We start from the raw sequence: 13,853 nt of genomic DNA on the forward strand, positions 1-13,853 counted from the left end.
TCTCCTTGCAGTCCAAGGGACTCTCAAGAATCTTCTCCAACACCACAGTTCAAAAGCATCAATTCTTTGGCACTCAGCTTTCTTTATAGTCCAACTCTCACATCCATACATGACCACTGGAAAAACCATAGCCTCGACTAGACAGACCTTTGTTGACAAAGTAATGTCTCAAATTACATTTAGGCTCCAGTTACAATTCTTTTTCTCAGCTAATCAGTGGGTACTGTGGGCACAGAACTGATTGGCTGAGGACCCCAGCATTTTGGTCCTCATTGTTGATATTTCTGGGATTCTGTGTGGTCCAGGCCTGAATAGGTAACGGAAGACAATCACAGGGTGGGTGTGCAGAACCTGTGGGCCTATTGTAAGATGGTCTCAGTTCTGTATCCCTCTGCATGGGGACCCAGAACAACATGTCAAGTGCTAGAGGTGAGCAGTCAGGGGCTTTGAGGTTAGGGAAACATTTACTGAGTGCCTGCTCTGGGTTTCTGGCTGAAGACAAGAGGCAGAGTGTGGCCAGGCTTTCATGCAGACTCAGGTGCCAGGTGTCCCGGGATGGATACCCCTCCTCCCCGAGCTGAGCACAGAGTCAGCTGAGGCAGTTGTATGGAAGTAGTGCCTTTATTTGCTGAAGTCCAAGCCATAAGCTCCAGAGCAGGGTGGGTTCTCCTTGCCTCGGGGCATCTGGTGCTACTTGGTGGATGGCTCTGGGTCTTTCTCCTCACTGACTCCAAGCGGCTTGGGATTGGCCTGTGGGAGGTCAGGGTTTGAGGTAGGAGTCTCCTCAGATCCCTGTGCCCACACCCTCCATGGGTCCTGCCCCTCCTCACCCCACACTGCCAGCTGCTGCACTTTGGCCTGGGATGGGTTCCATTGGAAATGCCCTTCCCTGAGGACCATCTTCTGAGGTGCCTTCCCACCCACAGCTCCTCTCACAAGCTCTCTCTGCTCCCTGCACCAGATTCCAGGACTCACAGCTTCTCCTAGGCCAGCCTCCTCCTCTTGCTTGCTCTGGGCCTGGGCAGGGACCTGTATCCCAAGTTTTTCCAGCTCCTCCTTCAGCCTGGATAGAAAGAGGTCGGGAGTGGGGTAGGAGGATGTGGAGGGAGAAGGGTAGGATCGTAAATGGACCAAGAGACAGAGTCTGGAAGGGGGCAGAGACTCCCTCAGCCCCCTTCCCCTTGGGGACTTGGGGGAGGGGCTCCACGCCCACCTCTGCCTCTTCTGCTGCAGCTGCTGACACTTCTGCTGCAGCTGCTCCTGGCGCTGGGCTGCAGCCTCCAGCAGCTCCTGGGCTTTTCTGTTCTCCTCCTCAAACAGATGGCTGAGGTGGGGCCATGGGTGCTGGCAGCTCCCTCCCTCCACTCACTCGCCCCTCCCCATCCCTGTCTTACACCACAGCTGCTGCCTCCGGGCTGCGGAGGAAGAGCCCTTCGCTGATCGTGTGGCCCTCGGCTCCAAACTGCGAGTGCAGACGATGCCTCACATCCTCCAGCTTTGCCTCCACCAGCTTCTCTGCAGCAGGAAGGAACGGATGGGCAGGGCAGGGCAGGGCAGGGCAGGGCAGATCGGGGTATCCCCATCTTCCAGGCCTCACCTTCCTTAAGCAACTGCTCCTTGCTGCTGTCCAGGGTGCCGATCTCCTGGGCCAGGCGCTCTGGTTTCTGATGGGTAATAAAGGAGACCTGTCCGCAACTCCTGGCTTTCTCCCACGTGCCTTAGAGAAGCCAGTCTGGATCTGGCCTTTACTCATGTGCCGCACTTCCTGCACGCCGGGCACAGGCCAGCTTCAGGGCCTCTGCACTGGCCACTCCCTCTGTCTGGACCTGCTCTACCCCAGGTACCTGTGGTGCTATGCAGGAGAAGCTCATGAGCTAGCCAGTGTTCAGGAACTCTGCAAGGGGATCCTGCAAACACCAAAACTCAAGACTGTTCTCTGGAGAGTCAGTTATCAGTTCAGCACTGTAGCTCCTACTCTTCCCTCCAGGTGACCTCACTGAGTCTTTCCATCCTGACTTTCTCTCTCTCTGCCTATTTTCTTGTTTGGGACCCCTAGGTGGCAAACAGTGGCCTGCTTATTTCCCCACTATCTTCCCTGTGACTGTGATGGCCCCAAAGACATCCATGAATCTCCTTAACGGATAACCCCTCCTCGGTTCTTCAGAGTTCCTCTTGAACTCTTAAGGCCCCTGGGAGGCACCAGAGATGGGCGGGCAGGGTCAGTGAAGGTGACAACACCTGGTGGCACTGAGGGTGAGGAGGAGCTAGGTTCAGTGTGGCTCTGAAGATGGCTGCTGGGCTTGCTCAGGAACTGGGTGAGGCAGTTGACAGGAGGGAGGCCTGGGGGATGACACTGAGCTCTGGCCTAGTGCTGCCAGGGAAGGTGTGCAAGGTGGATAGAGTAGCTCTGAGTGACTCACGTGGAATTCCCATAGGTCCTTATACTGGCCCATCAGATCCTCCAGTTTCTCCTCGAAATCCAACCTGGGAACCGAACACGCAGGTTGAGGGGCTGTGGGCTGAGACGCCCCTCCTGACCTGGCTCACACTGGCGTCTTTATGCACAGACGTGAGGGAGCTGGCCCGTGCTCTTCACGCTGCCAGGCACCTGTGCCTCCTTGACCCTCCAAGCTCCAGCTAAGCCAGGCCTCCAATCCCCATCCCTAGCATCACCCCTCCGCGCTTACAGCCCACCCAGCCCCCACGCCTTGGGAGGCGGCCTCTACCTCAGCTGCCTCTGTTTGTTCTTCTCTTGCTCAATCTGGGAGTCCAGGGCAGAGATGCGCTCTTTGCACTCCTGCAGCATGGTTTGCTTCCTGGCAAGAGGCAAGGCAGTCACCATGCTTTCTGCATAATCTCTCCCTAGGAGGGGCCTGGGGTGGAGCTCCCATTTCCTTCTCTTGACATCTGTTCTAGCCTTCCAGACTGAGGTCCTTTCTGTAACTTTTGGGGTGGTATGAACACATGCCCTCTGGAATGTCATTGTGAAGATTAGGGAGATCAGTGTGGGTGTGGTCACACACACAAGCACACACATATTGATCTCATGTGAATTCCTGGAACATATTCAGTGTTGGTATGCTAGGAGCTTGGAGGCCTCTGGTCACAAAATGAGCAATATAAGCATTCAGGAGCTAGAGAGATGGGTGAATAGAAGGATAACGGGTGAATGGAGAGAGGTTGGTGGACAGATGGTTGGCTTGACACCTAAATGAAGGGACAGATGAAACTATCAAAAGTACAGAATAAACACCAGCTGAAGGAATCTAATTGACGTGCTAGCAAATGAATGATCATCTCAGTGAAAAAGATGGTCATCAACACTACAACCTACTGTTGGGAGTCACGGTCTGCCTGTTCTATAGAGGAAGAAGATGAGAGCTGTGGGTCTAAGGCCGATTTCCCTTATTTATTAATTTTTTTACCAGAATGAAGGGGTAGCGCTCAACAGGGGCTAGGTGGAAGCTCTTACCTCTGTGCCTCATTCTCCTTATCCTGGCAGTGGAGCCGGAGGACCCTCAGGGTCTCTGCAGGGAGAGGAAGTTAGGACCCCGTGACAGCCCATCATGGCTGAGGTCTGGGCAGGGGTAAGAACAGCAGGTTATGTGAGGTCTCCTGAAGAGCTGATGGGACTCTGTCATCTACTACAGGTCTGGTGGGAGCCACAGGAGGGAGGTAAGGTGATTCAGGCTTCAAAAGGCTTTTACTGCTATAGAGTGGGTTTCTGAAAGGTGGCAAAGGCAAAACCTGGAGATAAAGTAGATGCAATTACCTTGCTTTTTGCTCAAGATCTCTTTCAGGCGTACTTTCTCTCCACTCACTGGAAAACATAGAAAGATGTTTGGGCATCACTCAACACCCACTGTACCCTGAAAGACTGGGCTTGGCAAGGCCTACCCCAAACCCCAAATGTAGACCCCCTTCGAGGTAAGTCCCCTTCCCCTCTTGTGCGCATACTCCCTGTGGGCACCAAAGGGTGCTTGATAAAAGGTGGCTGACAGGACCCTGTGGAATGCCAGTGCAGTTACATGGAGGGAAGAGAAAAACACTTCACAACAAGTTGGGTAAAGGCTGTGAAGAAACACATCAAACAGTTAAGGGGCATGTGACTAGGTGGGGGCAGGGTGCTGACTCTGGGTGGGGAGATTGGTGAAAGCCTCTCTGAGAAAGGGGCATCTGAGCTGAGAGCTGAATGATATCGTTGGGCAGTAGGAATCTGTATTATATGGGGGAACTGCCTAGCAAAGGTCCTGAGGTAGGAGTAGGCTTGGTGGTGTTTCAGGAACACTCCCCAAAAGGGAGTGGGATGGGGGAGATTGGTAGGCCCTGAGGTTGGCGAAGGTGCAGGAGTGCTTGGCCACAGCGATGATGCTGACTGTCTGGAATATTGGGTTCAAGGATGTGTGACACTGTGGGGACCTCTGGGTGATCCCCCCAGGCTTACATGAGTCCAATTCTTTCTGCAGGGTCTCCCAGACGGTCCGGGCGTCTCCCAGCTCCTCACTAGCTTTCTTTTTTGCTATGCCAAACCGTAGGACATCGTGTAAGTGTCTGTCCTTGCAAACATTTCACACTTGTCTTCAAGTAAACCTAGAGGGGCCCTTAAGAGGATTTTACAGAGCAGGAAACAAGTCTTCCAGAGCCAAAGCCCTTCTTGGGCTCAGGTGACAGCAGGGCCAGGTTAGTAAACGTGACTGCAGCACCTGTATTTGGATGGACCAATCCATGTATGGTTTAATGCTCCCCTGTTTCAAAACACTAAGTAATAAGGGGCTCTGCAAATCACATAACTACTGCTGGCAGACAAGCCAAGGTCCTGAGCTCACCTTGCTGAACCTCATTAATCCGGTTAATCAGGACCTCAACCCTGGGCTCTAGGCTTCCCACTGCAGGGAGAAAAGGAGGTTGAGTGAAAACGACAGAGCAGGCAGAGGAAGGTGGATGCCCTCCAAGAGCTCACATTCTGGGGAGGGGAGGCAGGAACACATAGAGATACCGAGTCAGGCTGTGATAACTTCAAGTGAAATAGAGGAACAAGAGATTAAAAAGTGAAGGAGTGGGAAGTGATCCTTCAGATATGGCGAGACCTCTTGAGGGCCCCAAATCAAGTGAGGAGGGCAGGCCTTGCAGTTCCCTGGGTGGGGGTGGGAGACAGTCAGTGCAAAGGCCTACTCGAGATAGGGACATGGGTGGAAGGTGCCTGGTAGAAAGAAGAGAGCAGAGTTGACGTGGAGGGCAGGAAGGTAAAGATGAAATCCTGGAAATTCAGTAGAGTGTAGGGGGAGCCAAATGGATGGCCAGTAAGGGGACTGAAACTGTGTTTTGGGAAAATGTTTTGCTTTTATCCCCTTATACTTAAATTTTGAATCATGGAGTCATATTTTTACTTCAGAAAATTAACTTTTGAAACTAAGAGAGAACAAATGAGTTAATTTCCCAAGGTGGCGAATCTGGTGGCTTAGAATTGATTCCACGTCTGCCTGACCCCAAACCTCGGGCTGAGCCTCAGTTATAGAGGAGACACGTGACCTTTCTGCAACTTCTTCACCATTTCCATCAAGTCTTCAATTTTCTGTGAAGACTTGGCCTGCCCTGTGGAGACAAAACCAAACATTTTAGTATGTAGTAATGAGAAGCCTAAGGAAGGATCTCGTGACAGGCTGGGATTGAGGTGGGCTGAGGGCAGGTCTCCAGCCAGAGTGGTGCCTCTGCTCCTTGACCTGAGGGAGACACTGCAAAAGAGATGAGTCAGAGAGACCCCTTCACGGTCATCTTTTCCTAAAGGGTGAGCGACACCATAGATTTCCCCTTAATGAGACTCAGAGCAAGAGAAAGGGTACATTCTTACTGTGGATACTGGTCGAAGCTCAGGATGTAATAACAGAAAAGAAGTAGTATTAAAAATTGGAAACAAGGAGTTAGAAGTCACTGTAACTGGTAGGTGACATAATCAACTTTAGATTCATAGAGAATATTAGCCATAAATCTCAGAAGGAATAGTGAGAAAATTTAATGATGTATCTTTAAACATATAAACACAATAGCTTTTCTATACATATGTTTCATATTCAGTCCAGTTCATTTCAGTCACTCAGTCATGTCTGACTCTTTGCGACCCCATGAACCGCAGCACACCAGGCCTCCCTGTCCATCACCAACTCCCGGAGTACACCCAAACCCATGTCCATTGAGTCGGTGATACCATCCAACCATCTTATCCTCTGTCGTCCCCTTCTCCTCCTGCCTTCAATCTTTCCCAGCATCAGGGTCTTTTCAAATGCATCAGCTCTTCGCATCAGGGGGCCAATGTATTGGAGTTTCAGCTTCAACGTCAGTCCTTCCAATGAACACCGAGGACTGATCTCCTTTAGGATGGACTGGCTGGATCTCCTTGCATTCCAAGGGATTCTCAAGAGTCTTCTCCAACACCATAGTTCAAAAGTATCAATTCTTTGACACTCAGCTTTCTTTATAGTCCAACTCTCACATCCATACATGACCACTGGAAAAACCATAGCCTTGACTAGAGGGACCTTTGTTGACAAAGTAACGTCTCTGCTTTTTAATATGCTGTCTAGATTGGTAAATAATTTCCTTCCAAGGAGTAAACATCTTTTAATTTCATGGCTGCAATCACCATCTGCAGTGATTTTGGAGCCCAGAAAAATAGTCAGCCACTGTTTCCACTGTTTCCCCATTTATTTGCCATGAAGTGATGGGACCAGATGCCATGATCTTAGTTTTCTGAATGCTGAGCTTTAAGCCAACTTTTTCACTCTCCTCTTTCACTTTCATCAAGAGGCTTTTTAGTTCCTCTTCACTTTCTGCCATAAGGGTGGTGTCATCTGCATATCTGAGGTTATTGATATTTCTCCCGGCAATCTTGATTCCAGCTTGTGTTTCTTCCAGCCCAGCGTTTCTCATGATGTACTCTGCATATAAGTTAAATAAGCAGGGTGACAATATATAGCCTTGATGTACTCCTTCTCCTATTTGGAACCAGTCTGTTGTTCCATGTCCAGTTCTAACTGTTGCTTCCTTATCTGCATATAGGTTTCTCAGGAGGCAGGTCAGGTGGTCTGGTATTTCAGAATTTTCCACAGTTTATTGTGATCCACACAGTCAAAGGTTTTGGCATAGTCAATAAAGCAGAAATAGATGTGTTTCATATTAACTTGCTTATAATCAATATAGGCATTTATTTTTAATCCTTAATAAGTTAGTAGATCCAGGCAATTATTATTAGTGCTATTAACATGACAATAAAAATAACTGGACATCATGAGCTATTTGATGTAAAAATACAACGGAGGATTCTTGTCAAAAAATTATGCTAACACTTGTTAAGCCTATCAATCTAAATAACCAGCTCAGAGGAAATACAGGGACAGAGGGCCACTTAAGTGGCACATGTGCATGCAATTAGCAGCGTCCACACTGGGAACCCTCACAGGAAAAGCAACTCAAGTTTCTTTAGAAAGATTTTAGGGGAAAAAGGAGAAAGGAAGACCCTTACAGACAAAAAGAGATTAAAGAATCATATCAATCAATCTCAATAAATGGACAATATTTGGATTTTGATTCAATCCAATGTGCTTTTAAAAACACTGATGACACAATCAGGGAAATTTGAACACTGACTGTAGACGCTAGAAAAGAAGGGATTATCGTGGCTGATATTCAGGTGTGGGCTTCCCTGGTGGCTCTGATGGTGACGAAGCTGCCTGTGATGCAGGAGACCCAGGCTCAGTCCCTGGGTCAGGAAGACGCCCTGGAGAAGGGGATGGCTACCCACTCCAGGATTCTTGCTTGGAGAATTCGATGGACAGAGGAGCCCAGTGGGCTACGTTCATGGAGTCACAAGGAGCTGGACACAACTAAGCGACTAACACACACATTCAGAAGTGGTAATGCCACTGTGGTTACTTTTCTGAAAATAGTACTTATTTTTTAGAGATATACATGCAAATATTTATGGATATGTTATGATGCCTGGGGTACTTCAAAATAAAACAGTGGAGTAGGTGGTAGGGAGGGGCTGAGGATAATGAAGAAACAAGATTGGTCAAGAGCTGATAACTGCTAAAACTGAAAGATGAGTTCACAGGGTAATTATCCTTAGTTCTTAATTTTTTTAAATTGAGTTATAGTTGGTTTACAATGTTGTGTAGTTTTCTCCTTGCACAGCAAGGAGATTTGGTTATAAATCTATACATAAACATTTTCAGATTCTTTTCTATTATAGATCGCAAAATATTGAATATATTGAACATAGTTCCCCTGTACTGTAGGGTCCTGTTGACTATATTTGCATTTCGATTCCACACATAAATGATATCATATGATATTTGTCTTTTTCTGTCTGATTTACTTCATTTAGTATGATAACCTCTAGGTCCACCCATGTTGCTGCAAATGGCATTATTTCATTCTTTTTATCTTGTTAGTTGTTCACTCACTAAGCCATATCCGACTCTTTCTGGCCTCTTAGACTGCAGCACATCAGGCTCCGGTCCTCCACTATGACCCGGAGTTTGCTCAAACTCTTGTCCATTGAGTCGGTGATGCCATCCAACCATCTCATCCTCTGCTGCCCCCTTTTCCTTTTGCCTGCTTTATTTCCCAGGATCAAGGTCTTTTTCAATGAGTCACCTCTTTCCATCTGGTGGCCAAAATACTGGAGCCTCAGCTTTAGCATCAGACTTTTCAGTGACTATTCAGGGTTGATTAACATTGTATAGGAGGATTCTCTTGTCTCCACACCCTCTCCAGCACTTATTATTTGTAGATTTTTTTTCATGCATGTCATTCTGATCATTGTGAGGTGATACCTTAGTGTAGTTTTGGTCTGCATTTCTGTAATAATTAGCAATGTTGAGCATCTCTTCCTGTGCATATGTTCTTTTGTATATGCTTAAACCTTTCCATAATAAAAAGGTTTTAAAAAATCACCCAAACAACCAATCAAAAGAGAGAAGGTAAGTAATCATTTCTACAGAAGAATGGAAAAATGAAGAAAACAGGCAAGCAAAAACTACACTAATGGTTAATAATATCTGAAAAGATGTATAACCTTAGTCATAATTAAAAAGGTGAAAATGACATGTTGTATCTAGCAGCTCGGTAAAGCTGAGTAAGTCTGATAATGCCTTGTGTTTATTACAATGCAGAGAAACAGGCACTAATGCACACTGACGGACTGTGAAAACTAATGGAAACTTTTGGAGGACAGGTTGGCTACATCAACATTTTCAAGACAAAATTTCACTTCTATGAATTTCCCCATCAGATATGCTTGGTTACATATCTATGTCAAAAATGGGAAACTTGAATGCCCAGCAGTAGAGAACTTATGATTCAAGCTCACAAGAGAATACTGTGCAGTCATTGAAAAGGAGGTAGATTTATGTGTAATAACAATGAAAGAGAACCTAGATAGACTGAAAGAAAAGAAAGGACAAAACAGTACAATATAGAATCCCATCTGGCTGCAGAGAGAGGTGAAAAAAATATTTTGTCTGTCTAAAAATATATGTGTCTTATTTCTAGAAAATTTCTGGCTCAAGTCACACAAAAATATTTTCAACAGTAGTTCTTCTGGAGAGTAGAAGTGGAAGGATAGGTAAGAGAATGTTTACTTTTCACTGTATACTTCTGCATATGGTTTTACGTTTAAATGTTGACCAAAATGACCCAAAAATGAATTTATAGTTTTCTTGAGCAATCATTTGTCCAGGTATTATTAATAGACTAGGCAGTGAGCTGCACCTTTATTTTTTTCTTTATTGCATATTAAAAGGTAAGGCACAGAGTGGGAAAGCAGAATATATCTGTTGAACAAGTCAACTAATATATTGTTAATAAAAAAAATCAAGGGTACCACTGCCTATGTTATTATATGAGCCCCCTTTTTTACTTATTTTAAAAAATTTCAAATTTACTTAAAAGTTGCAGAAATAGAACACACAGCTCTATATGCCATTCACCCCAGTTTTACATTTGCTAATAATCATAAACTTTAAGAATAAGTTGCAGATACAATTCGTCATTGCCCTCAAATACCCCAGTGTGAAGTTCTGAAGTACAAGGACATGCTCCTGTGTAGTAACAACAGTACAACAATTAAAACAGAGACTAGCAGTGAGAGATATTAACATGTGATCATCAAGTGGTACTTTAAAAATGTCTCCTACTTTCACTTTTATAAATTAAAAGTTCCACAAGTATCAGTTACATAGTCCTAGTAGAAAAAAACAAATATTAAGGTTAAAAACGTTCCTTCACCTTTGCATTGCCCTTAGAAACTAGATTGGAGAAGGCAATGGCAATCCACTCCAGCACTCTTCCCTGGAAAAGCTCATGGACAGAGGAGCCTGGTGGGCTGCAGTCCTTAGGGTTGCCAAGAGTCGGACACGACTGAGTGGCTTCACTTTCCCTTTTCACTTTTATGCACTGGAGAAGGAAATGGCAACCCACTCCAGTGTTCTGGCCTGGAGAATCCTGGGGATGGGGGAGCCTGGGGGGCTGCCGTCTATGGGGTCACACAGAATTGGACACGACTGAAGCGACTGAGCAGCAGCAGAAACTAGATCCCTCCATCAGAGTCATCAATTAGGAAAGCAGCCTCCAGACATCTTTCTGTGCAAACTACACAGTATTGCAATTTTTCTATCTTGCTTTACTCTCATAAAAATGTTTTGAAGATCATATTGTATCTGTATGTCTAATACTTTCAACGTTGACTTGGTTAAGTGTATTTTAATTCTACTTCCTCTTCATTTTAGAAATCCACTGCACAGGTATATCCCAGTGTGCATGGGATTTAGCTATTCCCTTCCCAAGTTTTCCTACCACCATTTAAGCTCCAGTCACTATCCGATCCATGCATCTATGTATGTCTTGGGTGATCCTATAGGAATGTGACCCAAAAGGGGAAAAGATAATTAAAATGTTAAAATTTGTGCCAGAAGGACTACTGCAAAGCCTTCACCCTTTCTTCCTCTCGTCAGAGTATGACATGGTCTGTATCTTTACACCACCGTTAGGGCTAGATAGCACCACTGCCCCCTTTTTAGAAAAAACCCAGTAGACTGAGAATGGAACCTTGATGTCTCATTTTCTCTCACTGCTGTAGGATGAATGTTTGTGTCCCTCCATTTTTCATTTGTTGACATCCTAAAGTCTGATGAGATGGTATCAGAGGGTGGGGCCTATGGGAGGTGATTAGGTCATGAGGCTAGAGCCCTAATGAATGAGATTAGCACCTTATAAGAGACCCCAGAGAGCTCCCTTGCCCATTCTGCTGACACAGATGGACATCTAAGATTCAAGAAACTGGTCCTCACCACAGGCAAGAAATGGTGTTTCACCAGTTATAAGACACTGGTGAAGTCAACTGCATCTAAATATGCAAGCTTAATGAACTTGAAACAAAGATACTAAGAGGTTTCTTTAGCACAGTGGCGAACACAGTAGGTGCTTAAGAAAAGAGATCTATATACATCTGTTCTGTTTTTCTTTTTGTTCTTAGCTGAGGATTGTTACTGAATGCCACTCCTCCCTGCTCCAAGCAAGCTTTCTGTGCTAAGTTTATTTCAGTATTTAAACCTTCATTTTATTTATTAAAGAAAAGCCACAAAGCACCTGTCATGTACCAAAACTGCACTACTGCCTGCAGCTGCGACGGACATGGCCAAGACGGGTTCATGAGAGCATCTCAACACGGGGAGACAGGGAGGCCACGCAGAGCAGAGGCAAGCTGAGGGATGCGTGTTCCTTGCACAGTTCTCTCCCCTTTTGTGTTAACACCCAGGAGCATGTCCTTCGGGGGTGGACAAGCCTGGGAATATTTTTTATCTTTCTTCTCTCTGCTAGGCTGTTATTTCAGAAAACTTTATAACTGTAATGAGCTGCCATGCCTCTCCTTTCCCGGTGAGGTGGGAGCCACTGTTCAATAGGTCAGAGTCAGGAAGAAAAAAAACGTAACGCTCTGCGGGGCGGTCTGGATCCTGGTTTGGGGGAGGGGGAATCTACTGTTGAGGACCATCATGGAACAACAGGGAAATTCAGGGGTTCGGTGCTGTGAGATGAGAGAAATGGGACAGACTCCTTCCCTCGGGTGACACGGGCCGAGAACAAGTCCCTTTCTGTTGCAGGAGATGCCTGTGGGACGCTCAGGATCAGACTGAAAGGATGCCCTCTGCCTACTTTAACCTACTCAAGCACAGCAGATGGGGCCAAAGGAAGTGAGTGCACGTGGGGCACGGGCCTTCTGTGAGTCCACCCGGCAGAGCCGCCAAGATCCTTCCCATGGGGCTGATGGCCATTTTTCCTCACGCCCGCCCCGACTCTGAGGAAGAGGCGCCCGCGTGCGCTCCCTGCCTGCCCAGCCCTCAACAGCCGTGGTCGGGGCCGCCGCCAGGCCCAGCTCTACCTCTGGCCTCGTCAGTCGGGCCCACGGCTCCCGCCGCTTCCGCACTCGACGATCCCGGCCGCCCAGCCATGTCCTCTCAGCTCGCCGGCGCCGGCGCCTCCTCTGGGATTGGACGGAAGCCGCGCCAGGGGCGGGGCGTCCTCAGCACGCCTGCGCAGTGCACCTCTGCGCCGTACGTACCCTCCTTCCAGCCGGCAGCTGGGGTGGCGGTTGGGCAAGCGGCGGTGCGCGCGCTTGAGTCCACCCAGAACAGATTCCGTGCAGAGCAGGTGTGGGGGGCGCGCACGGATCTTCCAGGCTGGCGATTGGCTGGTTGAGGAGCTGGCGACCTGCTAATGACAGAGGTCTCACGAGGGACTGCCCCATGTGGCGTCGCCCACCTTGCGAGGAGGGCACCTGAACCTGGTGGTGGGGAGCCGAGTCTCTGCACATGTTGAGAGGTTGGCAGTTAACCCAAGGACTCTGGCTTTCTGGATGGAGGCCATAAATTGCCCTCCCCACCCCCTTATTGCAAAATTCAGACTTAAATTGAAGAAAGTCGGGAAAACCACTAGACCATTCAGCTATGAGCTCAATTGGATCCCTTACGATTATGCAGTGGAAGTAACAAATAGATTCAAGGGGTTAGATCTGATAGAGTGCCTGAAGAACTGTGGACAGAGGTTCCTGACATTGTACAGGAGGCAGTGATCAAGACCATCTCCAAGAAAAAGAAATGCAAAAGGGAAAAGTGGTTGTCTGAGAGGCTTTACAAATAGCTGAGAAAAGAAGAGAAGCAAAAGGCAAAGGAGAATAGAAAAGATATACCCCTCTGAATGCAGAGTTCCAAAGAATAGCAAGGAGAGATAAGAAAGCCTTCCTCAGGGATCAATGCAAAGAAATAGAGGAAAACAACAGAATGGGAAAGACTAGAGATCTCTTCAAGAAAATTAGAGATACCAAGGGGACATTTCATGCAAAGATGGGCTCGATAAAGGACAGAAATGGTATGGCCCTAACAGAAGCAGAAGATATTAAGAAGGTGACAAGAATACACAGAAGAACTATACAAAAAAGATTTCTATGACCCAGATAATCATGATGGTGTGATTACTCACCTAGAGCCAGAAATCCTGGATTCTGAAGTCAAGTGGGCCTTAGGAAGCATCGCTATCAACAAAGTGAGTCGAGGTGATGGAATTCCAGCTGAGCTATTTCTAATCCTAAAAGACGATGCTGTTAAAGTGCTGCATTCAATATGCCAGCAAATTTGGAAAACTCAACAGTGGCCACAGGACTGGAAAAGGTCAGCTTTCGTTCCAATCCAAAAGAAAGACAATGCCAAAGAATGTTCAAACTACTGTACAATTGCACTCATCTCACATGCTAGCAAAGTAATGCTCAAAATTTTCCAAGTGAGGCTTCAACAGTACGTGAACTG

General features: G+C 46.9%; 1 protein-coding gene across 2 annotated transcripts; it reads right to left on the reverse strand.

Moving 5' to 3' along the window:
- Positions 1-605: 605 nt before the first annotated feature.
- Positions 606-12,543, reverse strand: SYCE1 (synaptonemal complex central element protein 1). Of its 2 annotated transcripts, XM_042238572.1 has the most exons (13): positions 12,434-12,543; positions 5,530-5,592; positions 4,827-4,886; positions 4,445-4,519; positions 3,773-3,820; positions 3,473-3,527; positions 2,727-2,816; positions 2,421-2,484; positions 1,598-1,664; positions 1,395-1,515; positions 1,214-1,324; positions 976-1,063; positions 606-750 (listed from the first exon to the last, which is right to left on the reverse strand). In XM_042238572.1, the coding sequence occupies exons 1-13, from the start codon at positions 12,501-12,503 to the stop codon at positions 691-693; spliced, it is 972 nt and encodes a 323-aa protein (XP_042094506.1). In that variant the 5' UTR covers positions 12,504-12,543; the 3' UTR covers positions 606-690. The 2 variants fall into 2 exon arrangements, with proteins under 2 accessions (XP_042094506.1, XP_060260865.1); XM_060404882.1 differs by lacking the exons at positions 4,445-4,519; positions 4,827-4,886.
- Between the last annotated feature and the right edge of the window lie 1,310 nt (positions 12,544-13,853).

Source organism: Ovis aries, chromosome 22 (genome assembly GCF_016772045.2).
Source record: "Ovis aries strain OAR_USU_Benz2616 breed Rambouillet chromosome 22, ARS-UI_Ramb_v3.0, whole genome shotgun sequence".
Classification (NCBI taxonomy): Eukaryota; Metazoa; Chordata; class Mammalia; order Artiodactyla; family Bovidae; genus Ovis; species Ovis aries.